The sequence below is a fragment of the Delphinapterus leucas genome, chromosome X (assembly GCF_059928025.1).
Source record: "Delphinapterus leucas isolate spDelLeu-1000000601 "Yukka" chromosome X, BTC_Dleu_Yukka2, whole genome shotgun sequence".
Lineage (NCBI taxonomy): Eukaryota > Metazoa > Chordata > Mammalia > Artiodactyla > Monodontidae > Delphinapterus > Delphinapterus leucas.
The window spans coordinates 124859882-124887413 of record NC_143150.1 but is presented as its reverse complement, the minus strand read 5'-3'; the positions used below and the strand labels follow the sequence as shown (position 1 = coordinate 124887413).

The window sequence follows — 27532 nt, the reverse complement described above, 5'->3', positions numbered from 1 at the left end:
TAGCTGTCACTTGTTGTCTCAATGATACAAAGAACTACAAGGACGAAAAGCTAATTCCACAGCAAGGAGTCTGCTGCTCAGAATCACAAACATGATTTATCAGACCAGGAACCTGCCCAGACATTATTGCAAAACCTTCCACTGGCAGGTCGCACTCATCATATCGTCTTTTCTTCCAGATTCTTCCTTCACAGACACCCTACTCCCTCCTCCTTCTCCCACTCCCTTCCTTGGGAAAAATCATGTGCATAATGGTTCAGGAAGTTTAATGCTTGTACTTTGCAAGGGAGCTGTCATTTCTTTTTAATATTACCCTTCCTCCCAGGCAAAGCCCCATAGGAGCCCAGAAGGGAGATTCAAGGAGAAAATTAGTCCCTCAAAAGGAAATATTTCAATGCATTTTTTTTAATTGTCGTAAAATACGCATAGCCTAAAATTTACCACTAGTGACATTTAGTACATTCATAATGTGTACAACTAAGATTCTGCAATCCGTTCCACTGTGTGGGAGTTCTCCCCGCACAGCGAGTAATTCTCCGACACCAGCTGGGTATTTCATTTGAACCTTTTGTTGTCTAATGATAATATTTGTGAAATTGGGCAGCACAGTTATCTTTCCAGAGATCAAGCCACCATCCACTCAGCAGCTCCTTCCCAAATTCTCAGAATTCCAGGAAAACGCTGTGGGGACAGAAACCCAGGCACACAGGTGTGAACAATCTCAGATTTGAATATCTCTGAACTTGAATACAGAAAGGGTTGCATTCCGCTTTGCAGTAATAGTCACACACAGAAAATAGCTATCTTTTCACACAGCATAGGTAAGGTAAAAAGTATTAGCAATTATATTATTATTATCTATAAACCCCTAAATTCGATATGAGCCGAGAACAAGTGCTCAAACCCTTTGCCTACCCGAGCTCCATTTTTGTGCAATTTTACCCCATGAAACCCTTTCGGAGACGTGGCTATCAAAAGTGAGTCATGGCCTTTTCATGCTTAATTTGCTTCTTAATTGTGCATGATTTTATAATGCTCATAAAAGAATACTGATAGGCGTTAACATTTCAAAGGCAACACTTTTCAGAAAAGGAGAGGTAGAATGATCTCCAGATATTTCTACCAAACCCACAGTTTTCAGGGCTCAATTTGAGACATAATGAAAGTCTACTTTGCATAATTATCATGTGAAACGATCTATAATTAAATGATGAAATATGATTATGCTCCAGTGTGTAGACCGGGCTTTATGTGAACTGAAACCATAGAGGTTTATTTCTTTGCTTTAACTTTGATCTGGTGTTTGTGGGCGTTATACAAACAAGCAATTCATTTCTGACAGTTTAAATTCCCATAGGATTTTTTTTTTTTTTTAAATTTCAGGAGAGAAGGCAATGTCTTGAAGAATAACAGGAAACTTTAGTATGATTGCCTCTTCCATGGTCATAGACAGTGCTCACAAACTTTCAAAAGTGCCAATTATCAACAATTACATTTAGAGTTTTGTCTTAAAAATATTTTTAACAGCTTTTTAAACATTTTTAACATTTTTAATAGCTTTTCACATACCTGTATGAAAAGACCTGTTATTCATCATGAAATTCTAAAGCCTGAAATGAGCCTTGCAAAAATTTCTAACCTTAATTCATAATCTTGATGGATAGCTTCTCTATTCTTCTAACTAGATAAAGCCAAGTTGACTATAACAAGTTTAAAACTAAAACCATGGTTCTAAAATTTCAAATGGGGCATGACATCTCTGGAGTTCTTTGTGAAACCCCATGAAACATTGGTACATGAAACTTAAAATAACTGAAATAACTGAACAGCTATGTTGGGCTACATTATATTTGTATTTTCCAAGTATTCTTTGCACACCAACTCTGTGCTCTCTACTGTGGCAGAGACTGAAGATGAAGAGATATTACACAGCCTTCCAGGGGTTTAGAATTGAGCAGTATTCGATTCTAAAATTGCCAGAAGGAGGCACTTATCAGTGATTTACCTGGAGAGATACTGGATTAAAGCTTCAATTTTAAGTACATTTCATTCATTGACCTTTCCTGTCCTAAGGATTGGGGAAAGGCTACCATTGTTTAATCTTAGTGGAGCATTTGTGCTTTTGACATGACTTTGAGAATCAAGAGAGAGGATTCCTTCTAGGTGCTAAATGAAGGAAGTGTTCATCTTTAAGGTGTCCCTAATGATAGTTTGGAAAATTATGCTCTACTGTATTTGTAAATGTGGTGATTTCCCATGTATATCTAGATCTAGGCCCAGCAAACTGTGGCCCATAGGCCAAATCTGACCCTCTGCCAGTTTTTATAAATAAAGTCTTATTGAAACACAGTCATACGCATTCTTTATACATTTGTCCATGGCTGTTTTTGTGCTCCAGTGGCAGAGTTGAGTAGTTGTGACAGAGACTATACGACCTGCGAAATATAAAATATTAACTCTCTGGGGCTTTACAGAAAACAATCTGCCAACTCCTGATCTAAATAATATGCTCGTACTGGTATTTGTAGGATTACCAACTTTAGACCTTATCTGCTGTTGCTTACTCTGCCAGAGAAGAGCTAGGTCACACTGTCCCCCACCTCCTCACACACCTCTTTTTCCAGTGTAGTTCTACCACTGATTTTAAGTGATTGATTATACTTTTATTTCTTTTTCCTTCTACTGAAAACAGCATGTTCTGATGCTAGTAATTTTCATTTAGTAGATGAAAATAGAATCCATGCACTCTTCCTGCTTACTCCTCCTAGCCCTCCCTTTTGTCTTCCATATTTTGTCTTTAATAATACAAAGGTTGGAAACATTTACAATTGTCCTGTAACCATTAATGAGTCTTTTGGGCCTTATCTATAGGTTGATTCTAAATTTTAAAACTCAGTGAAGAGTTTTAGGGCTTCCGTGGTGTCGCAGTGGTTAAGAATCCACCTGCCAACACAGGGGACACGGGTTCGAGCCCTGGTCCGGGAAGATCCCACATGCCGCGGAGCAACTAAGCCCTTGCGCCACAACTACTGAGCCTGCGCCCTAGAGCCCGCGAGCCACAACTACTGAGCCCGCGAGCCACAGCTACTGAAGCCCGCGCACCTAGAGCCCGTGCTTCACAACAAGAGAAGCCACCGCAATGAGAAGCCCGTGCATCGCAGCACAAAGTAGCAACTAGAGAAAGCCCACACACAGCAACAAAGACCCAATGCAGCCAAAAATAAATAATAAATAAATAAATTTTAAAAAAAACTCAATGAAGAGTTTTAATTTTTATTACTAAGAAAAGATTATTCATTGTTTAGCTAATTATTGCTGGTTATATTGCAACTATTTTACAATTTTTTGTTTTTCTAGCAGTCTCTGACTTTTTTTCATTTCCCCCCTTGCATGTCCTGCCTTAAATACTTTGTCCTTCTCAAGAGTAGAGTCAAATCTCTGAAACCACCTTCTTTCCCATTCAACTCCTTCCTCAGTTTCTCCTCCTGCTCTAATCTGGATTGGTGGCTTCCTAGGCCATTACAGAACGTCATTCTGTGACTTTTCTTCTTTCTTATCCCATGTAGCAGCCATGGTTTCCTTGATCCCATGTCTTTCTCTCTCTCGATTTTGTTGGAGCACATCTTCAGATAACTTGCTTAGAAAAGATGTGTGGGAAGTAAACTTCCTAAATCTTAGCATGTCTGGAAATATCTTTATTTTGCCTTCTCACTTGACATAGAAATCTAGGTTGAAAATGATTTTCCCACAGAAGATTTAAGTCAAGTTACATTGCCTTCACGCCTCCAGTCCTGCAGTCCGATAATGATCTGCTTCTCATCCCATTATCCTCAATGTGTCTTTTCTCTCTGTGGCTCTAAATATAATATTTTTATCCTTGGTATATTAAAATTTCATTGTGATGCATCCAGGTGTGAAGGTGCTTTTATTGTCAGGCTGAGGGCTCTCAGGCTAAATGAACTATTCAGATTCATTTATTCGATAATTCCTTTCTCCCATTTGTCCTTTCTATTTTGGAATTTCTTTTTTTTTTTTTTTAACATTTAGAGAAGAGTTAACACCTATTTTCGAAATTCTTATCATTCGTATATTGGACCTTCTGAATTGATCATCTGTAATTTTTTTCTTCTCTCTTCTATTTCCAACACTTTGTCATTTTGTTCAATTTTCTGTAAGATTTTTTTTAAAAATTCATCCTTCAAGCTTTCTATTGAATTGACTATAAAATTACATATTCAATTTCCAAGAGAACTCCTTTATTCTCATGTTTCTTTCTATTTTTTCTCCCCAGTAAAGTGCTGTAGTGCATATCCTTGGGCACATAGCTCTACCCAGTTACCGTATAGGATACAGACCTAGAAATGAGATTGCTAAGACACATATTATATGCATTTAAATTTTGAAAGCTTATGATGGCCCTTCAGAAACAGGTTGTACCACCTTACAGTTTACTTCAGGGGGGAAAAAAGTGGTATATCTTTATTTTACTTTGCATTTATTGGTGATAATGAGTGTCTTTCAGAACCTTATTGGCTGTTTACATTATTTTTATCTATGTGCCTGTTCATATACTTCACCAGTTTTTTAAATTAGGTTATTATCTTTTCTTTTTGAATTGTACAAGCTCTTTTTCTATTATGTATATTATATATTTTTCTGTCCTATATGTTGCAAATGTTTTCTTCCAGTGCATTGTCTTATAAATTTGCTTATGTTTTTACCTTTTTAAATTACAATGTAGTTGAACCTGTTTGTCTTTTCCTCTGTAGCTTCTAGATTTCACATTTTTACTTAGAAATGCCCTTCCTACCCCAACTCTAAATGTGTTCTTTAGTATTTTCTTCTAGTACTTTCATAGCTTAAATGTTACTGCTCTGTTCCTCAGTGTCCTCAACTATGATTGATAAGAATACTGCACATCTAGTAGGTTTGTTGTGAAAATAAATGTGCTAATACATATATATAATCGAGAACGGTGTTTGGCAAGCTCAGTGCATGTTAGCAGCACCTGCTGCTGTAATGGTACTGGTTCTCTTCTTCAGGGCCTAGCACGGTGCCTGATTTTAAAAATATGACTTAAAAGTTATATAAATAAATGTAAATTATTGAAGAGAATGGAAACCACTTGCGAGGAAGAGAGAAGAGCATAAAGTTTTAATGCCCTTTTTTAAAAGCAGAGAGGGATTGGGGCAAAATCTCCCAGAGTTTTATACTGGGTCTTTGATTTCTTTCTGGCTTGTGTGGCTCAGAGAATAAGTGTCACATTAATAAAGGTTGAAAGTAGTTTTCAGTTAAATTGAATTAAATGGATACTATTGTGACAATTAGGCATGCATAAAATTGCTAAATATGTGTCATTGAAAATGCCTATGTTCCATATTTTGTTAAACATCACTTATGATCATAAGAAATCTGCATCTGGTAAAATGGATACTGCTGACACATATGAATTATTCTGGAAAATAATTGAGCTCTTTAAAAATTTCAATATGCCATTAAGCACGCATGGCCTCTGAAAGCCTGAGATATTTTGAGCTTATTCCAATGAATCTAACAACATAAAATGAAGTAAAATTTTCCCAGAAGTTCTCTTAGTGAGACAAAAGGCAAAGGCAAATGGCCACAGTGAAAGGTCTATAAAGTGAACTTGGCTTGGACTCCAGTTGTTCAGGTAGGAACGTTCCCAAGTCCCAGCAGCTCCACTCTGTGTGGGAACAACACAGGAAATTAAAATAAAGCAATGAAGAGCTGTTTCCTTTGTCCACAAGATGTTAGTACATCAGTTATCAACAGTGCAACAGAAGAGTTTTAAAACATATGCCTCTAATCTGTATGTTTTCCAGTCCTTGACAGAGGTCTGGATTCATACCCACATAATGGCAAATGTCTATTCAAGTCATCAAATTGTTTGTCACGAAGAATTGATATTGCCTCCCGTAAATGCTTCTCCATCTGGGAACTCAGATTCTCAAGAAAGTCACTGGGAATCAAGATAATATAACAGAGGCCAGCATTCCCACCAGTGAGTGGGGAGCTGCAAGGTACAAGATATATGGAGGTTGGCTGGCTGTTTCATCTCTTGAGCTCTCTTCCTGGATGTCTCCCACTAAGCCAGGGCTTTTCATTTATTTATTTACTTTTAAATTAATTTTTATTTATTTATTTATTTTGGTTGCATTGGGTCTTTGTTGCTGCATGTGGGCTTTCTCTAGTTGCGGCGAGCGGGGGCTCCTCTTCATTGCGGTGCACAGGCTTCTCATTGCGGTGGCTTCTCTTGTTTTGGAGCACGGGCTCTAGGTGCACAGGCTTCAGTAGTTGTGGCACACGGGCTCAGTAGTTGTGGCTAACGGGTTCTAGAGCACAGGCTCAGTAGTTGTGGCGCATGGGCTTAGTTGCTCTGCAGCATGTGGGATCTTCCGGACCAGGGCTCAAACCCTTGTCCCCTGCATTGGCAGGCGGGTTCTGAACCACTGCGCCACCAGGGAAGCCCCAAGCCAGGGCTTTTCAAAGTGTAATCCTAAACCGTGCACCAGAATCACCTGGAGTGCCTTTTAAAAACACAGATTCCTGTGTAATATTAGATTTTAAAGTATGATTTAGGTTATGATCGAAGTTGGGTCCAAAAACTAAAATATATTTTTAAGTAAATAGCATCAAAGTAGATATCATGGAAAATATCAGAACATTGTTACACTTTCTTTAATTATTTTAATTTTAATGTTTTTGTTTCCAAATGGAGACAGGTGGTGGGAAATTGATTATCTTGGAAGTTAATGATCATTCTACTCTCAGTGACTGTTGTCTTCCACCTACTGAAATGGAAGGCCTTCCCTGCTTGAATGGGGTCTGAGCAATGAAATACTCTGGTTTCCTCCCAGCGCTTTTCCCTGAGGTTGAACTTGCTCACCAGCACTTCTAGTCTAGCTGGAGTGCTCTCTTGAAACCACAGGACTACCTAACAAATGTCATGGAAGGACCATTGACATGATCTGAAGATCCATGCGCCTGGGTCATACCCAATAGCTCAAAAGTCAGGGTTGAGAATAAAAAAGCTTGGGCTTACTGCTAAATTGTTTCTAATGTGGTTGTACCAATGAATTCTCCAGAAATTTCCCTAGTGGTATTTGAAGTACTCTATAGCCTTCTCTCGAATTCAATTCCCATTAACTTACACTCACCCAGATCTCACACTGTTCATATTGATTATTGCCAAACAGAGCATATGATTCCGAATGTTTATTATGTGGCTACCTGCCTAGATTACCAGTCTTTTAAATTTTTAATCAGCAGTAAATCTCAATCTAAGGTTGAGTGTTCTTGGGAATAATGCATACCTAGAGTTGATGGTGAGAGGCGAGATTGAGAGCTACAGGCTCTGCTCAGCATCTCAGTCAACCCAAGGATGTGACTTGACTGTTGTTGCCTCTGACACATTAGAGTGTCATTAACATAAAAGTCATCTCTTAAACACATTGAATTGAACTCAATTAATGTAATTGATTACCAGCCTAGCTGGAGGGATTTTGCAGCTTTAAGGAAACTGACAAACATTTTGCCCTTTTAGATCCTACAATTACATTCACAAGGCACAGTCAATAAGCATCTTGCAGGCTCTAAATTCATCATCTAACACGGAGAAAAATCTCTCTGAGTAGATGAACTGGATGAAAGACTAGCTGAAATGGTTTTCAGTGGTGGTATTGACAAATATTACTGAGTCCTTGAAGGATAAATTTGATCATGAATTAGTGGAATCTATTTTGGATGTTAATTTATACAAGCCCTAATAGATCCTTGATTTATTGTATCTCATTTGCTAAAACTGAAAGCATGACTGGAAAAATTTATCAGTCTGGGTTCTGTTTTAAACTCTGTGGTCCTTTGAACTATAACCTTCAAAATGAATAATAGTCTGATTCATAAATAAAATTAATAATATGTGGGTTCAAGTTAATATTTAAGGACTATGTTTACCTTATTCTCTAAGATATCCTACTCTTCGTCTTCTATAATATGGAGAGAATTTCAGGATTTTTATTCCCTCAACTCATTGCATACTAGATCCTAGTTCTGTGATAGATTTTAGAGCCTCTGACCTTTCCAGGAAGGATGTGCTCTTGTGTACATAAAGGGTGTATGGCTGATATTGGACAGCATTCCAACTCGGCTAGTAGTTTTCCTCTCTAACCTCCTTTCTCCTCGATACTGTGCTCTCTCCTAAACACTCTGCCCCATTACCCAGCAAGCAACACTTACAGTTGTCCCAACACCAGTTTCTTTTATGCCTCTATGGCTTTGCTTACTCTTTTCTTGGACTGGAGTATAACTCCCTTCCCTTTGGTAGTTACCGCTTCACATCTCTAGACTCACGTCATAGGCATCTTGTGTGTGAAGTCTTTCCTGGTCCCCATTCACTGCCCTTGGGTTAGACCGATGACCCCCACGGTTTGTACCCTCACAGTATGGGGTGAACCCTTCCATCACATTTGCCTCTAGCAATCTGTTATACTCAGATGTTTATGTATCTGGCACCTCTTAGGGGTTTGGAGTTTCTTTGAGGGTAGGGAATTTCTCTGAAGGCATAGAACCAAGGAGAACTTCACAGTAAACTGACGCTCACTAAAGCTTCCTTGAATAAAGGAACGAGTGCGTGATTAAAACAATGGCCTAGAGACTCCTCTCTCAAGGTCGTTATACATCTGTTTATTCTGCCTGGGATGTTTTTCTCATGGGTATCCCCCCAGCTTAGTTTCTCACTTCATTCAGATCTCAAAAATAGCCTCCTTAGAGAGGCCTCCACTCCCATCTTGTTAAAACAATCCACTCCCTCTTTCACTCTCTATCCTGCTATATTTTTCTTCATAAAAACTACCAGCCCGTGACAATATGTGAAATAGTTCATGTTTATTTGATTTTTATTGTATCAGTCCTTCCATTAGAAGAGGGGTTAACAATTTTTTTCTGAAAAGGACCAGATAGTAAATATTTTAGACTTTGTGGGCCAGTCTCTGTCGTAAGTACTGAACTCTGTCGTTATACCATGGAAACAGCTGCAGTGCATAAATAAATGGGTGTGGCTGTGTTCCAATAAAACTTTATTTACAGAAGCAGACAGAGATCACATTTGGCTCATGGGCTATTGTTTGCCGATACCTGAACTATAATATAAGCTTGTTGATCTAAAACATAGCCACATCCTGGGCACCAGGCAGATAGAAAGCTTTTATTAAATAGTTGTTGAATAAATGGTCGATACATTTGATCCACCATAAATAACAAAAGGGACTGATTTTGACTGAATTTGAAAACTCAGTTTCTGCCAACTTGAAAGAAAATGGTACACGAAATCTTCAAATGAGCATATCAACTCTTCTAAAACATAAAAGCATTAGCCAAGATCTCATCCAGCTCTCAAATTCAGTGATATTCTCTTCTTGCAAATTTGACTGTATGTAATGTCAACCAAAGATAAAAGTTTACTCAGAACACTTTGACAGAGAGACAAAGAAAGCATGCCTCAATTAAGATAAAAAGAGTTCGCATCTCATTTAAATTAGGCAAATAGAAATGGATTCCACAGTGGTCAGTACATGAATTCAAAGTCTCCACTGTCTTTAAAGGTTTATATGTGGAAAATATGTTTCGTTCGGAAAGAAATGTTTTTTTCATAGGTATTTTGGGGAGGGTTTTTGTTGTTTTTGTTTGTTTTTGTGAACCATTGGTGTAAATTTAAGTATGGTTGATGCATTATAAATAAATATTAGTTGGATAATTGATCTCAATGCTGCTCTCAAAGCAGACGTATTTATTATGTCTTGGCTAAGAATCAAAAAAGAAGCTAGAATTATGTTTTTCGCTGGAGGCCAGCTCAAGGAGACTCCATCTGTGCCGTCCAAGGGGCAGGGTTTGTTTCCTGGGACTTACAAGGTTGCTTCACGGAAGAGAGAGGCACGGTGCCTGGCTCTGGCAGGAAATGGATGAGTGTGGGCTCAGACAAGGAAACCAACAAGTCCCATGAAGGCACCCAGGGCCTAGCAGCAGCTGGGACCCATTAGCACCACTAGGCTCAAGGGGCCTGGCGTGGAGCCTGCTGAGCCTTGGAGCCGTGCAAGGGGCCTGATGTGACTGCAACGGTAATCAGAGTGAGTGAAGTCACTTCAGACCTGCACCAAACCAAGGACGGAGGAGGGGGATGAAATACCCTGATCTCTTTCTCCTCCTCACCTCACATTCCCCTGCCAGCACCTCCCATTGGTTGAACCCAATGGAAGCCAGAGGGCAGCGGACCCACATGTTGCCACCCACAGGATCAAAGCACACAGGACACGTAGAAAAGGAGCCAGGCGTGGATCTAGGGGGTGCGGAAGTGAGGTTCAGTTCTTTTGTTATGGGGCTCAGAACAAGGGAAACATAAGCAAACAAAACCAACCCAAAACAGAAAAGATGTGTAACCTTGGGCAGTTTTGTAGTTTTTTTGGTTTGTTTTTTGTTTTTTTTTTTTGGAGGTACGCGGGCCTCTCACTGTTGTGGCCTCTCCCGTTGCGGAGCACAGGCTCCGGACACGCAGGCTCAGCGGCCATGGCTCACGGGCCCAGCCGCTCCACGGCATGTGGGATCCTCCCGGACCGGGGCACGAACCTGTGTCCCCTGCATCGGCAGGTGGACTCTCAACCACTGCGCCACCAGGGAAGCCCAGTTATGTAGTTTTATGTCTAAGAAAACTAAATACTCTAGATAGGGGGTAGGAATAATTATTTTAATGAAGAAGAGATTAAGAGATCACAAGTTTTTAATTAACACAGGACTGTTATCTTAAACCTTTGATACTGTGATTTCCTTACCAATGCCATTTAACTTCCATCAGAAGTTCTTAGTCGTCAAAGTGAGCCCTTACCACTTAATCACTTTTTGAAATCTTTTGTGTAAAGATTAGAAGATCATGAAATTTATAAAGTGCGCCTAATCGTCTCTCTAAAAATACCTCTTTTATAAAGATCAATTCATGTTTTAAAATATTATCTTACATCAGGGTTTCTGTAACACACACTCTTACAGTTTGAATTTATAAGAACCATGGGATCGTTTTCACTTTCTAAGTATAAGATTATAATATAAATTTTCAAAGAATATGTGTAGATCACAGGGATATACAACAGCCCCTTGGGATGGGGAGGACACCTCCTTTGTCTTCTCCCCTCCCCCCTCCAAGTACTGCACTAAAATATGCGTAGAATCCAATTTGATGGAGAAAAACTCTCAGACCTAAAGAGAAAGGCTTTGCTCATCGTTATCAAGTCTTTTGTTATATTTTCCTATAGGTCAAAAAAAAAAAAAAAAAGGGTAGTCAATCAAGAAGAAAAAGTCTGCCCAGCCATGCAATACTTCATGCTCTGTAAGCAACAGATATCCATGAAATCTTAGATTTGTGGTGGTTGGATTTCCAAACCCCAGAGGGGTCAATCTAGTGGAGCCCAAAGCAAGAGCACATGTAAGAACCATCAATTTGTCTGTCCCTTAGTCACTCAAACCTGGGGCCACTGTCTCATCTTGGTGGCTGGGGTAGGATCAGATGAGCAGGATGGAAAGGCACCATTTCCCATAAGCAGCACGCTAACTTCAATTTTAGGTTTCTGAAAATGCCACTGAATATTTCTGAATGTGAAAGCTGGACTTTTCATGAGTTGTGATGAGCTTTGTGATATCAGCAACTCTGTCCATCATGTTTGAGTATATAAAGCATCCTTTGGGCCCACACCCTGAGTCAGGAACCCCCTAGATCATACAGAACAGAAATGTCCACATTTGGTGCTTTTGTATGCCTATTAGTAAAAATTTTAAACACGTGCCCCCTTAATATATATTCATTTATTCATACTGTATATATATAAAACATATGTGGCTGTAAAGAATAGATGTTAAAATGAGTTGAAGGTGAAATATACATTTTAATCTCACAAACCAAATGGAAGATGTTGCCATTTATCATATTTAACGAATGAGTCCACAGCTCGCTGAAATGCTTTATTTGCAGGTTTTTTAAAACAGGTTAGAAAAATTCACTTTCAAGTTTTCAAAGGCTGCTGTTTTGATAGATACAGATTTGCATAATTTTCAGTAAAACAAGCACAGAATGGTAGAATCATTTCCAAACATCTGTTTCCCAATATTCTTACCACAATCCAAGTTTCTTTTACAAAATAAGTTACTTTCTCATTCATTATTGTAATATCTCCTTTACTCTGAAGAGACGACACTTTTAGTTCATTGTTACCAGGTAGCCAACAACCCCTGTGTAGGACAAAAGATTTTCATAGTCACTCTACTGTACTTTAATGGTTTTGTTTCAAAAGTAGCCGTGTTGTTGACATGCTAAAGCACTTCACTTTCTTTGGTGCCAGAGCTTGCATTGAATTCTTTCAAGCAGGCATTCATCTCTAAATTTACCGTGGAACCTTGTTTTGTTGTAGTCACAGCTGCTACTCCATCATTTTATACTTTTCTATGTTTGTCCCGGTATCTCAGTATCTTGTAGGGCTCGACAACCAGAGTGTTGTTCTTGTTCAGAGCGTTCTTTTATATTATCATATAAAATTTAGAATTCTCTTTGTTGGATTCTTTAAAAGGACTGTTGGTATATCTTTATTAGATGGCATTAAATCTATATATTAATTTGAAAAGAACTGAAAATTTTCATATTTAGTCTACCCATTAAGGAAAAATTCCGTTTCTTTCAAGTCCTCCTAAAATTCTCTAACAAGATTCCTCCAAACATTTTGCGGTTTCTAAGTTTAAGCATTCTGGATTATCTTGGCTTTTTAAGTACTATGTAGGTTTCCAAGCTTGACTAAACAGTTCTTAATCTTTAAATGCTCCTGACATGTTGTGGGAATTGACTGACAGTGGCCTGTGGAATTGATTAGTGAAGGTTAAGTTCCTCTGAACCCATAATCGCATATTCACGAAGGCAAAAAGCCTGAGACTCACTGTGTTGTGTGACCTGGAAACACATCATGTCCAGTTATCTCTGTTTATATTAAATTTAACTCATCTTCAGTGGTGGGATTTGGTTGGGCTCTTTTGATCCTAAAGGACAGAGGCTTGCTGGGATTTGTTAAAAAAAAAAAAGGAGCGGGGAGGGGGAAGGGGGGAGTTGAGTATAAAAATACGTACTGTAGATCCTAAGAGAGATGGAATCTCATGGACATATGAGAATGGAAATGCCGCATGGCTGAGCCTCCTAGCCTCATGGGAAGCAGCTCTAGGAGGTAGTTCCAGATTCAGAGAAGCTTCAGGACCCTCATTAGCAGGACTTCCTGGATCTCCTTGCGTGACGTCACTCCACAGTATGATTTCTCTTCCAACTACCCTTTCTCCTTTCCTTCAAAGACGCTGTTTACTCATAGTTTCTGTTTTCTCACAGAGCCAATGTAAATCCTACCCTTAAACTCGTGTGTGAGTGTCATCGTATTACATTTCTGCTGTTTGGCAATTGGAATATAATCATGTCGAATATTCAAAAGTCCCCGGAATATCTGCAGAACAGAAATTCAAACAGGCCTTTGTGTCCTTCAGTCCTAAGATACCGGCGTCTGAGCCTGCACGGTCCCCTGAAGTTCACTGACTTTACCATTTCTTTAGGCTCAGCCTATGCATCTTGGTGCTTTGCTACACTTACCACCAAGCTCTCTCTCCTGAACTTGCTGCCACCTCACAGGGGTCCTCTGCCCTTGACTCCTAAGCCAAGTTGCTCAGATTTTCACGAAACAAGTCAGGAGAGAGGCTTTCTGCCATCAGCTTTTTCTCTGGGCCCTGGTAAATGCATCTTCCCTGAGGCAAGGGACTGAACGAAGCCTACCTTACTAGACCTGGGAGAGGAAGAAACTCAATGAGAACAAAGCAAAAATTCTTTTCAACATGTTATTTTGCCACACACGTCATCGTAATTTTGACTTGCTTGAAACCGATCTTGGGGTTTCTAATCTACCTCATAGTCCCTCTCAGTTGTGACCTCTCAAGCTCAGTGATTCACACTTCTGCTTTCTTTTCCTTCCTACTTACATTCTTATTCTGGGGAACTCTAGTTTGCCTTGCACAGCACTTTTGCTCAGAGTCTTTCTTTCTTTCTTTCTTTTTTTAAATAAATTTATTTATTTATTTATTTTTGGCTGCGTTGGGTCTTCGTTGCTGTGCGTGGGCTTTCTCTAGCTGCTGCGAGCACGGGGTACTCTTCGTTGCGGTGCGGGGGCTTCTCATTGTCGTGGCTTCTCTTGTTGCGGAGCACAGGCTCTAGGCACGCGGGCTTCAGTAGTTGTGGCACGCGGGCTCAGTAGTTGTGGCTCGTGGGCTCTAGAGCGCATGCTCAGTAGTTGTGGCGCACGGGCTTAGTTGCTCTGCGGCATGTGGGATCTTCTCGGCCCAGGGCTCAAACCCGTGTCCCCTGCGTTGGCAGGTGGATTCTTAACCACTGCGCCACCAGGGAAGTCCAGAGCCTTATTAAGCCCCTTCACAGGCCACAACAGGGCTTATGAATTGTTAGCTTGGAAGCCATGACTACCTAAGTCCAGTTCAGAGATATGAGAAAGTCATGAAGAATAGATCATGAGGTGCCTGTGGCTGCCATGTCAACTGGGATAATAAGGGGAGAAGTTTCCTTTGGAAGTGTCGATAGTGTTTTTGTAAAATGTAGCACATTTAGCCATAAATGGTGTAGAGAATAGGGGTGGTAGAGAGAATCCTTTGGGGATGTGGCATTTCAGGGTTTTTAAGTACTACTGAAAACACTAATTACAGATTGTATGAGTGAGCTTTTGGTGCATAACAAACATCCCCCAAATTCAGTGTTATGAAACAATCATCATTTGTTACCCCTCGTTCAGCTGGCTCATCTAGGTTGAGGTGCTGGACAGCTCTGCTCCACTTGGCTCCTCACTGAGTTGCCAGCTCTGGTCTGTTCTACATGTGTCCATTCCAGAGCCCAAGCTGAAAGGGTGGCAGCTGCCTTGGGAGGGTCTTCTCATGGTGACAAGAGAAAAGCAAGAGCTCGTGCCCAGCTAAACAAGTGTGTTTTGCTTGTCACATCTGGCCTCAGCCATGTCACATGCTTTGGGCAACGAGATGTTAGCAGAGTCAAGGGGTAGAGAAGTACGTACTGTGTCCAGTGGGAAGGCACTGAAAAGCAGTGTGGCGTCCAGTGGCAAATCACATCCTGGGGAGCAAATGAAGAATAACTCAGTCTGCGACTCACACCAGGGCTACCAAGATGAGAATATTATATATTGATGCTTAATGCTCTCATGGAATCACAGCTGCCCATCCCTGAAAGGTCACACCAACAATGACCTTCTCAAGCAGAACCGAGGCATGTATGTTTATTTATACTCCTTTTCATTCCAGTCTTAACTACCCAGGGGTCCCACCTGCCACCATCTTCCTAGATTCTTTAACTCTACACCAAAGGGAATGGCTTCTAAATTTGGTTCTTCCTTCCAGAATCTTTCTACTCAGCACATATTCCAAAAAAGGACCTCACTGGCTCTAATGAGTGCATGGTAAACTGAAATTACTTTACGTTTTCTTGCAGGGCACATTTTACTAGTCAAAGTAATTCTTTGTGATACATTGGATGTATCAGTCTTTTATTTCTGCTGAGGAAGAAAGCCTCCCAGAGTTCAAAGAAAGCCCTTTCCTTTTGTCGTGGGGAGTTAGGCAGCAGGATTCCCATCATTCCTTTTGAAATGAATCTTTCAGAAATAGCAAGATTGCTCATTCGATCTCAATGGACACATTTTCCATCTCAATTAATGCACTCTGGATTTTTAGGTCAGAGATTTCTGGCCGATCTATGTGTGTTTGTTGGAGAAGGTTGGGGCAGGGGCTGAAAGTTTGTGTAGCTCATCAGCTGTATTCTTCAAGGCTCAGCATCAGAATTCACTGAAGCATGTTCAGCAGGTAAAAAAATGTTGCTTTTTCAGCTCATTATAAAAGTACTCAAATGTTTATAAAAAATATTGCAAGGAGGGCTTCCCTGGTGGCGCAGTGGTTGAGCGTCCGCCTGCCAATGCAGGGGACACGGGTTCGTGCCCCGGTCCGGGAAGATCCCACATGCCGCGGAGCGGCTGGGCCCATGAGCCATGGCCGCTGAGCCTGCGCGTCCAGAGCCTGTGCTCCGCAACGGGAGAGGCCACAGCAGTGAGAGGCCCGCGTACCGCAAAAAAAAAAAAAAAAAAAAAAAAAAAAAAAATATTGCAAGGAGAGAGCCAAAAGGTACTTGCCTAACACAAAGAACAGAATGATGTTTCATGGGGGAACATTTTAGTGTGGATCCTCTCTTACTGGAAAAGAGACAGAGATTGATTATTTTTAGATAATGTATTCTGAAAATATAACCTGTTTAGCAAGAATATGATAATGCCATTGGAAGGTTATCCTCAAAGTGCAAGCAAAACAAAAAGAATTAAAAAACCATAAACAAAAAAGAAAATATTAGAACAGGCAGCGACCACATCATACGCACGTGCTTGTAAGTCTCAAACCTTGTGGGGGTGGGAAAGTGATATGGACCAAGGGCAGATTCTCTGTTGACACAGAGGACGGCAGCACCTGAGGTGAAAGCGCCTGCTCCTGGGTCTCACTCCCTAAAAGGGATTTAGTGCTTCTCACTTGCCCCATGACCCGGGCTCATTCCCCAGCCCTAGACTCCAAGGTCACTTAATAGTCTTTGAAACATGGCGGAGGAAAACTTACTACCCGTGATTCAGTCGCTAGAGAAGCCTAGATTTTATTCTTCTGTATTCTGGTACTGTTTTGCCTCGTGCGTATCAATATATATTTGCGTTTCCTGTGTCATTGAATTTGACGTGATTCTTCAGATTGAAGTCTCAGAGCTTACCTGGGATTTGTGAGGCATCTCACCGAGAGTGGGCTATAGGCAATTGAAACGTTGAGTTTGTCTTCATATTTTAAGGTTGAATGGGTTCATAATGTCTGAAACATATGCCTTTCTGTTCATTGCCCTCAAGAGATGAAAATAACAGCTAATGCTTTTTGAGTGCTTCTTACATGCCAGAGAGTTTGCTACCTGCTTGACATTTTATTCATTCATTTAATTTTCACAATGATCTTACGAGGTTGTTTCCATTATTATCACCACTTTGCAGATGAGGAAACTGAGGTGCAGGATGATGAAGTTATTTGTCCACATCACACTGCTGGGAAGTGGTGGGACCAGGATTCGAACCCAGAGAGTCTGGCTCCACAGTCTCATTCCAGACTACCACACCAGTTCTCGTGTTGGCCCCATACCTGGGCATTTGTGTGTTTCCTGTACAAACCGTGAAGCATTAGCTCCAGAGAAAATGTCTCCTGCAATTTGGATCCATCGAGACATGGGACTTGCATTAGATAATGTGCTTAAAGGTCCATCTCCCTGGGACCATCCTGTGTGTGCAGGAAGAAGGTTCCAGAGTAGGAGTCCCACCCCTGCCCTGTCAGAGTGGCTTCCAAATATGTCAAAAGCCCAATGATTTCTTGCCATATCTGCCCTCACCCTGGTCCAAGCTACCATGATATTTTGTCAGGATTGGTGCAGTGGGCCCTGAAATGCCGTCCCTGCTTACCCGTGCTCCCTCCTGTCTGTTGTCAGTATGGCAGCTATCACATCACTTCTCCACTCAGAACCTTCAAACAGCTTCCTGTTTCACTCAGAACAAAACACAAAGTCCTTCTAAGAGCCTGTGTCATCTTCAGCCCATCATCACTTCTTTACCACTCCCCTCACTGTCTCCACCCTCCCCCCACCACCAGCTGCCCAGCCGTCCCTTAGGCATGATCTCACAGGCATAGCTCACCACAGGACCTTTGCACTGCCGAAATGCCCCTCCCCCCCAGACATTTCCTGACCCCTAGCATGATCTCACAGTACCCTCGCCTGGCAGCTCTCCAGCCTTCCTCCCTGCATTGTATTTCTCCTTAGTACTTAAAATGACCTGATATGCCATATGTTTTACCAATTTATTAGGTTATTCCCTGTGTCTGCACACTGGAGTGAATATTTTATTTTTTTATTCTGCTTTCGTTCCTGTTGTACCCCCAGAACTGAGAAGCCAGTGGGGATTCAATAAACATTTGTTGACTAAATGAATAAATGAATGCATTATAGAGTTGTTTTGGAGAATTAAATGAACTAACATATGGAAAGCATCTCAAAAAAGGCTTAGCATGAAGTTAGTGTTTAATAAATGTCAGGTATTAATAAAATAATATTGTAATACTCATTAAGTGAATGATGAATTAAAAATTGGAGACCCTTACTTTATCATGTAGTGGAAAGAGGATAATCTATCTAGAGATGCTTTGAATATTTTAACTTACATTTGCAATGGATGCTAGGGGAGGTAGTCAGGGACATCAGTCAAGTCCCCTTTTCCTATTGTCCAGAAGGCACTAGAACACACCCTTCCCTGGGCAGGTGAATGATCCCCAAACATTGCTGCACTTTGGAATCACCTGGGAAGTCTTTTTAAAAAATTGATCCAGGGGCCTCCCTGGTGGTGCAGTGGTTAAGAATCCGCCTACCAATGCAGGGGACACGGGTTTGAGCCCTGGTTCAGGAGGATCCCACATGCCGCGGAGCAGCTAAGCCCATGCGCCACAACTAGTGAGCCTGTGCTCTAGAGCCCACGAGCCACAACTACAGAAGCCCACGTGCCACGACTACTGAAGCCCTCACTCCTAGAGCCTATGCTCTGCAACAAGAGAAGCCACCACAGTGAGAAGCCCTGGCTTGTTGCAACTAGAGAAAGCCCGCGCGCAGCAATGAAGACGCAATGCAGCCTAAAGTAAATAAATTAATTAAAAAAAAATTGATCCTGGCTTCCACCCCTAGATAGTCTCATGTGATTGGTCTGGGATGAAACCTGGGCATTAGGGCTTTTTAAAGCTCTCCAGGTGATTCTAATATGCAGTAAAGTTTGGGAACCACTACTAGAAGCTTTTCACAGTACTGGCAGCAGCATGGGGACTCATCTTCCCTAGTCCGGCTCTACAGTTGGAATTGAGAGTTATGCCAGCCAGAGTTTGATTCTCTGTAATGCAATTCCTACTACCATTAGCAAGTCACGTCACCTCTACAACCTTCATCATTCAGAATGCCTTCTGTGGATTCTGGTGCAAACTCAGAGCTCAGGGCCAAAAAAATGTGGATTTCCCCTCCCTTTTTTCCTTTGTTCCCACTGGGAAATAAAAGGAGAGACTCATTTCCAAATGTAGCTAGAGTACAGCACACTCTTGTTACCGAGTCCAAGCTCGCACTGCTCACCACACGACTGGCCAGTAGATCAAGAGAGGAGTTGTTGGGGCAAGGAATAGCGACTTTATCTGGAAAGCCAGCAGACCGAGGAGATGGTGGACTACTGTCCCAAAGAACTATCTTACTCGAGTTAGAATTCTTTTGCACGAAAGGCGGAGGGGGTGCCTCTGATTATTGCAAACTTCTTGGTGTGAGAATCCTTTGTTCTTATATTGGTCTGGTCACAATGTTCCTGTAAGCCTCCAACAAGGCATTTGTTGTTTTCTGTTCTGCAACTTTTAATCTGTATATAAATGGGAAAGTGTTGTACCTTTAAAGGTCAGAGCCTTGAGAATGGGCTATCCTGTATATTTCAGGCTGTAGGCAGCTTTCTTTTACAAAGGTGCTGAGACAGCATGACTAAGCACAGACAACAGAGCACAAGGGTTAGAGCTGAAGGAATAGATCCAACATGGAGTCAGTTTGTTCTTCTCTGTTACACTCTGAGATGGAGCCGTCTTACAGAGGAGACAAGAGAACAGAACAGTGTCCATGACCCCCCAGGTAGCCCCACTCTCTCTCAGGCATACACAGCCGGGCCTGTTTTAGGCCTGTGAGAGATCAATGTGGAAGGTCAAGTTCCACGCAGCAGGGCCCGCTGTAGGAGTATGAGAGGTCCTCCTGGTGTCCTAGTTCCCAGCCCTGACTTCCCCACCTGTTCCCTGTGTCTCAGTCCCTCCCGCCCAGGGCCCCATCTGCAGCTCCTACCCTGGACGCTGGGGCTCACCCTACATAGGTTCTGCTGGTTTAATCAGGGTTTTGAATTCTTTCCTTCAGACTGCCAGGCCTCTCCATGTGACCTTCTGCCCACCTGAGGTCTGCCCACCTCCCTTCGTCCCAAGTGCATGCGCCACCACGGCAGCCATGTCTACTCTCTGGGTCCAGACAAACGTCTACAATTTCACAGAAGACAGCCCCTGCCCCTTTGGCCCTATAACACCACCACTCTGAACCTGGATGTTTCTAGAATGGTGGTGAGACATTGGGGATAGCACCCTACCAAGGCCAGCTTCATGGGCTTGTGACCCATGCAGTCACAGAAGGCCCTGGGCTGGGTTTCACCTTCTGCTGTCTTGAAGTTCTTAATCATGTTGGAAGGAGGGCCCCTGCATTCTCATTTTGTACTGTCCTTGCAAATTATGTAGCTGGTCAAGCACGTGACACAGAATCAGAAGACCTGGTGTGAATCGCACCTGGCTTACACGTGAGAAGCGTTTGACCTTGGCCCAGTTATTCTTCCTCTCTGGGCATTTACAAAGAGGAGGTGGGCGGGGTCAAACTCCGTCTATCTCAGCAGCTGTGAAGATGAAATAAGGTAACAGATGAGTGTTAGCACGTGGCACACAACGGGTTCCTTAGCAACTAACACTTCTCTTTTTCCTAGTGTTCCAGATCACAAACTGCTAAATCTAAAAGACATTTCCTTCCTTTCTGTTTCAAAGGGATTTTAAACTTTTATTTTCCTATCCAGCGATATATGCCAAAAGGACAGATTTAGCGGGTTTTCAATGATTTTTCTTAACTCTTACTCATTACACTGGAGGACAATAGGATTCCTCCTTCTCTGTCCTTCTTCATTACATTTGAACAATATGTTGTCCAGATGGCATATGGGGCAGCATCTTTCAAGGTATTTTAAAATGATCTTCTTTTACTTATTGAAGAAGATTAGTGGGAAAAAAATTGAATTAAGGCCGTGTCATTGAAATAATCTTGGCTTACATATTTAAGGAGATTTCTAGTGTTCAAACTAATAACTCTTCCCCCAAAGAAGTCTGCCTGGATGATGTGCATGAGTGAAGACTTCATTAAGAGTCACCAAAGTTGGTTTTCAACCCAACTCTCTGGCATACCAACCATGGGCCCTGAGTAACAATAAACCACTGTTTTGATCTCAGTTTCCTCCTTGGCAAAATGCAGATAATAATACCTGCTCCGCTCCTTCATTCTCAAGGTTGTTTTGTGGATCAAATGAGCTATTCGGGAAGCATTTTGAAAATTTTTGAATGCTGTACATTTTTCAAGTTTGGATTATCGATAAGACTTCCGAAGTTTAAGTGTTAACAAAAAGATTCATTTAAATCATTTGAAAGTTTCTCTGGAACAGAAATGCCAAGAGTTAGTTCTTCAACTTCTTTGGAAACGGGGACTGTATTTGACACCAGGATAACCTGTTGCCACCAAAACGATCCCCATCACTTCAATTTCACTGGAGCCAAAAGCCATATGCGTTACCCACTAAATGTCCAGAACCCTCTGAGGTTCTTTCTCAGCACATCAGTTATAATTTGATAGTTTTCCACAAAGAAATATCTTTTTCTCTGTTTAATTCAGTTATTTATTGAGAATCCACTACGTGCCAGGCACTGTTCTAGGCACCTGGGATAAATCAGTGAATGAAACAAAATTCCTTGACATCACAGAGCTTACCTTCTAGTATGGAGAGCAGAACAATGAAAATACGCATCAAAATAAGTAGGTTCCACAGCTCGTTAGCAAGTGATTAGTTCTATGGGGAAAAAAAAAAAGTAGAAGAGGGTGAAGGGATCTGGCTGTGGGGAGGCAAGGCTGCGATTTTAAAGCGTGTGGCCAGGATAGTCCTCTTTCAGAAGCTCACATTTGAGCAAAGACTTGAGAGAAGTGAGGGTGGGCCATACACACATCTGCAGGACAAGCATTTCAGGTTGGGGGAACAGCCAGTACAAAGGCCTCAAGCAGAAGTGGGCCTAGAGTTTTCATGGAAGAAGGCAGCCATGTGAGAAGCATGACAGTGGGTCTCCCCACATCTTCCCCACTCTCTACCAAACAGAGAAGAGAAGGTTTTACAACTAGAGAGGATGCGGTCGCCGGGCCATTGCCAAACACGTACACTGATGCCGAGTTTCTCTCCTATGTGCTTTTCCCACAGTCACATGACACAGGCAATCCCATTTGACGACCCTCGGTTGGAGAGCTGCCAGATCATCCCTCCGGCTCCTCGGAGGGTGGAGATGAGGAGGGACCCTGTGCTGGGGTTTGGTTTCGTGGCAGGGAGTGAAAAGCCAGTGGTCGTCCGCTCAGTAACACCAGGTAAGCACGCAACCCCAAGGCTCGGTCTCTGGGACCATCCACCACCCCCTGCCAGCATGACCACTGTTCCATTTCACAAGCTTCATACTGTTCTGTTTCAGGCTGTGGAGTCTAATTGAGTTTTCCCATCACCTGGATAGAGCCAGACCACCAGAGGGACAGAAATGGCTCTGCAAACGAGGTTTTAAACTTCCTAATCCATCATATCGCCAGACTTAGGAAAACACTGATCCATCATTTGTAACCATGGAAATGACCCACTTCTTAATGTCTGAATGCACACGTTAAGAGGCAGGCACGGTGCTGTTTTCAGTAAGCTCCCGACGAACTCCTTAGTGAAAAAGCAGAAGGTTGTGTTTAAGTTTCTCTAGGATTTAGATCAGCGGTCCCCAACCTTTTTGGCACCAGGGACTGGTTTCCTGGAAGGCCGTTTTTCCACGGACGGGGCGGGGGCATGGTTCAGGCAGTCATGTAAGCCATGCTTCAGGCGGTAATGCAAGCGACGGGGAGCAGTGGGGAGCGGCAGATGAAGCTTCACTCGCTAGCCCGCCACTCACCTCCTACTGTGTGGCCCGGTTCCTTACAGGCTGCGGACCGGTACCAGTCTGCAGCCCGGGGGTTGGAAACCCCTGATTTAGATCATTGGGGTGGTTGGATTCTTTTGCAAAGATGTGCTCCCCTCCCTTTCCACTAGAGGCAGAATGTATTTCGCCACCCCATTGCTGTTGGGCTGGACCAGGTGACTGACTTTGGCCAATGGCATATTAGCAAAGATGACATAAGCAAAGGCTTGTAATATGCTTGTGGAGTTGAGCTCGTTTCTTGGGTTTCTGCCACGGCCATAAGAAGAGTTTCCCTGAAGTGGCTGTTACCCCTTCACAGCCCAAGCCCCAAAATGAACACGTGGGGCAACCAGCCTGCAGTCTAGAGCTAAGTACAGGCTGACCTTCAGTGTACAGCACAACTGCCCAGCCAAGCCTGCCCTTGATCAGCCAATCCACAGTCATTCGAAAGACCCATAAGCGTGAGAGGAAACCCTACTGGGTTTTGGGGGTGTCTTGTTATACAGTAAATGCTGACTGATACAGTGTGTGGCACATCTCTTAAATTCTACCATACGGTCAGGTAATTAATGTACTTGTTCTCGGTCATTCTCAGTATATAGACGTTCCGCCATCAGCGCAGCTGAATATAGTGCACTATGATGCCGTTGCCTGACGTGGGCCCCTTTGCCCTCCAGAAACAGTGCTCTAATATTTATTTATTATATGTATTTATATACTTATTTTAATGGATTTGTACTGGATTTCTTTTCAGACAAAAGGAAAGTATCTTCTATGCTGTCTTTCTCCGGGATTTTGCAAATCAGTAACAGAGTTCAAAAATAAAACACTGTAGTCAAGAGTGCAGACTATGGCGTCAGACCCCCTGGGTTTGATGGACTTGAATCCTGCCTCTGCTCCTTATTAGGTTTTTTTTAGCTTCCGTGATAACTCCCCTACATTTCAGTTTGATGTAACTTCTCTATATCCTTTGGATAATGAGGATCATAGTGTCTACCTTCTAGGGCTAAGGGAGGGAATGAAATGCATTGGAAGGGTGCCAGGTACATACTTAGTCCAGGAATGTTTATTATTATTATTATTATTATTATTATTAAACTCTAAAATATTTGGCCAGTTGAGTCTGTCAGTTAAGGGAAATGAAAGCCAACTAGTGAGCTAGTATAGATTATTAAAGTTGATTCCATTTTTCCTCATTTTGACACACTCTGCCCGAGGGCAAGCACTGCAAATACAGTCAACGCCTTTAGGCTTGTGCAGAAAAGCGTAAGTTCCCTGTTCACTCCTACCACTGCCTCACCACACAACTTCTTACTTTGTCTGCTGAGCTTTTTATTTCATTAGCTATAGATCATAGTTGTTGAACTCAATGCAACTGAGAATTTTATTCTCAAAAATAAAAGAGATTTGTTGTTTTTTATAATAATGAAATAATCCATATGCTTTCCTGAAAAAAGGAAACAATGTAGACAGTATAGAGGATAGAGTTTTTAAAAAAAATCACCTGAGTTTCTACTACTGAGAGTTAACCATTATTAACATATATAGAGAGAGCATATATATAGTAGACAGTTTTGTGCATACATTTGCATATAGTATGTATCTCATATACATATAATGTATTACATGTATATATATGTATATGTGTGCGTACACATATTTTTTTCCTAAATGGTGTCCCATTTAGCGTGCAGTTTTGTAACAGTGGGACACTTTAACATCTCTGGTTATGGGATTCTCCAAAGTGTATGTCCTCCCCAGAGCTAACTGGAGATTTGGGTCTGGTTTTTCGCTTTCTTGTATTTATCGCCTTACTATTCCTTCGTCCTTTTCCCTTCCTTACCCTCAACTTTCCTCAGAGTCAGACTCTCTCACCTACTGTTCGACAATTTTGAGAAGAATAGAAAAAGTGCAAACTAAGGTCAAAGAGCACTGTTTTCAGTCATGTTTATGGGTGAAAATGCTGGTCACATAAACTGTGTCTATCATAAAATGACTCTACTGAGTGATTCCAATGATAAGTGATTCCAATGGTAAGACCAGATTTTTCTATAGTAGACAAGACAGCTTTCAGAGTAAAGGGCATGAGCGTTCTCTGAAGTGTGCCCCTGTTTCATGTTCTGGAAGGAACTGTGTGTTGCTTCCTCCCATAATTCTTGCTCAAACGAGAGTATTTCCATTTGATCAGAAGCATGGGTCAAATGTAAGACTAAACCCTGTTCATCTGCACATGGTTTTCTCATCAGAGGACTAGTTAACGTCACTCTCCAAACAGTTAGTTCAGACATTTTTCTGTATTTGACCAGCATCTGACGTCTAACCATTTCTTTGACTGAATTTGAGTCATTGCTCATATGTAATCCAATCGTCATCAAAACTCTCTCAAGTGATTTTCAGAATTCCTTATGTGTGCAAACACTGAATCTCAGTTCCCTCATCTTGAAATGAATATGAGTTCCATATTCTGGCTGTGAAGTGTTCGTTTCAATTACTAAATGAAGTAAAAGTGATAATATTTGAAAGATAACATTTCAGCTGTGCCTATTACCCAGATAGACCTCTGGAAATAAAATTAAAATCCCAGTACCATATAGCACCAGATCAGTATTTGGGGAGTAATTCCATTAGACATGTGAAGATAATCCATATTATCGAAGCATTTGTTTTTAGGTCTTATTTAATACAGATGTGTGCTTCATGCAGCTGTGTCTTTATGTGTCAAGAGACCTGGCAGTGACCAGTTTTTGAGTTATAGGAGCAAGTTCAAAAGAGATGTTGGCCACCTTGAACTTGGAAGTGTCCACAGACCTAAGCTGACATCCAGTTCAACCCTTCCAGGCAATTCTTTCCCCTTTGTGAGCCTCAGCTATGTCATTATATGGAAAGGATTATAGCATTTAGAGAGGTTACTAGTTAGAACACTTAGCCTGTTGCCTGGTACACAATAAATGCTCAACAAATATTCGTTCTCTCCCTCCTCCTTGGAGAAACATTTGGAAGAGGCTGTGACGGATCAAGACAAAAACATGAGTCCTCTGTGGTCACACGTGAGCCCCGCCACAAACATCCCAGCACAGTCCAAATCACAGAAATGACCAAACACCCTCATCTCCTAGCTGACACAGGGGACTGCTGCTTCTTCACCAATGCCAGCTTCCTTCCTCCCACCTTTTAGGCAAGAATTATTAAAATGCTCATGATAGAATTACCCCCACTTGCTGAGAGCAAAGCCCCACTTTCTTGAACCCTCCTCCCCAAGCATGTAAGTCAAGACCCAATCCTACAAGTCCTTCCTAGCACCCTCGTGTTCAGCTGCCTTACGGGCCACCACAGAGTGCCATTTCCCTGGTTGTACAGAGTAAGTGAATGCAACTGTGTTCAAATCCAGGTGTGCTCAGGTGGTCGCAACTCTGGCTGCCGGGGATCAACTGACTGGCTACCTGTCGGGGGAATACCTTCTTCTAAGGGTCCCGATACTCAGAGTGTGGTCAGCTGGCTGGCAGCCTCAGCAGCCCCTGGGATCTTGTGAGACATACATTATGTCACCCCGCACCCCTCCTCACCTACAGAATCGGTCTGCAGGGCAACAGGGTCCCAGGTGATTGATTCATAAGCCTGTTAAAGTATGGGAAGCACTGCCAGTCTCAGCCTTACCTGAGAAGTTTGAGAGGAATGTTGATACCTGAGTCCTACCTCCGGAGCTTCTGATGTCATTGGCCAGGGTGCAGCCTGGGCCCCAGGAGCTTCTGCAAAGCTCGCCCCTTCCCAGTTCGGTCTAGTGTGGAGAAGGACGATGGAGAGAACACCCATTCTCTGGGTGGGTTTTGTTTTTGCTGAGAGCACCCATTGCTCACGAGGAATCATGACAGGGAGAGGAGGCTACAGATGGATGGATGACCAGTGGTCTGTCTTCTCACCTGCTCTTCACTCTCATTTGTCTCCAGGTGGCCCCTCCGAAGGCAAGCTGATCCCGGGAGATCAGATTGTAATGATCAACGATGAGCCGGTTAGTGCCGCGCCGAGGGAACGGGTCATCGACCTGGTCAGGTAGGCGACTCACTCACTGGGGCCCCGTCCGGTGGCTGTGCAGCTCTGAGACCTCACCCCACAGAGGAAGGGCTTCCCATGGGCCACTTCGGGGCAGAAACACCAGCTGACACGTTCATCTTGAAAGTGCTGTTGGCACTGCCCTCTAATGTAAAAAACCAGGCTAAATAAACAGAGACACGTACTTGCCCGCTCTGTTAACATTTGGGGTACATAGGCTGAATGAAACAGTCCTATTTCCATTGCTCCATCCAAGGGTTGCGTTTTGGTTTCCTTCCAAAATTACTAACACATTGATATTCCATAATCAAGGAGATCAGCATGCAGTACTTTTCTAAACATAATCCCATGGATACACAAACATACAGTTCACCGATTTTTCATACTTGACTGATTCATTACTGAATTTTGAAATCTTCAACAAAGGAAAAAGGATCATTAGGTCAAAAGTAGGACAGTTTTGAAAATGTGCTTGGTTTATTGGTTTAGTTTCAGCGTAGATGTACAT

The 27532-nt window shown here is 42.2% G+C and overlaps 1 protein-coding gene across 1 annotated transcript in view; it reads left to right on the top strand.

Moving 5' to 3' along the window:
* The first annotated feature begins 22253 nt into the window (after positions 1 to 22253).
* The window catches only part of FRMPD4 (FERM and PDZ domain containing 4), a 98157-nt gene continuing 92878 nt past the window's right edge, over positions 22254 to 27532 (top strand). Inside the window, exons 1-2 of the mRNA XM_022559803.2 lie at positions 22254 to 22414; positions 26922 to 27024. Coding sequence (XP_022415511.2) covers positions 22258 to 22414; positions 26922 to 27024 — 260 coding nt within the window. The 5' untranslated portion in view covers positions 22254 to 22257. The remainder of the gene's footprint in view (positions 22415 to 26921; positions 27025 to 27532) is intronic.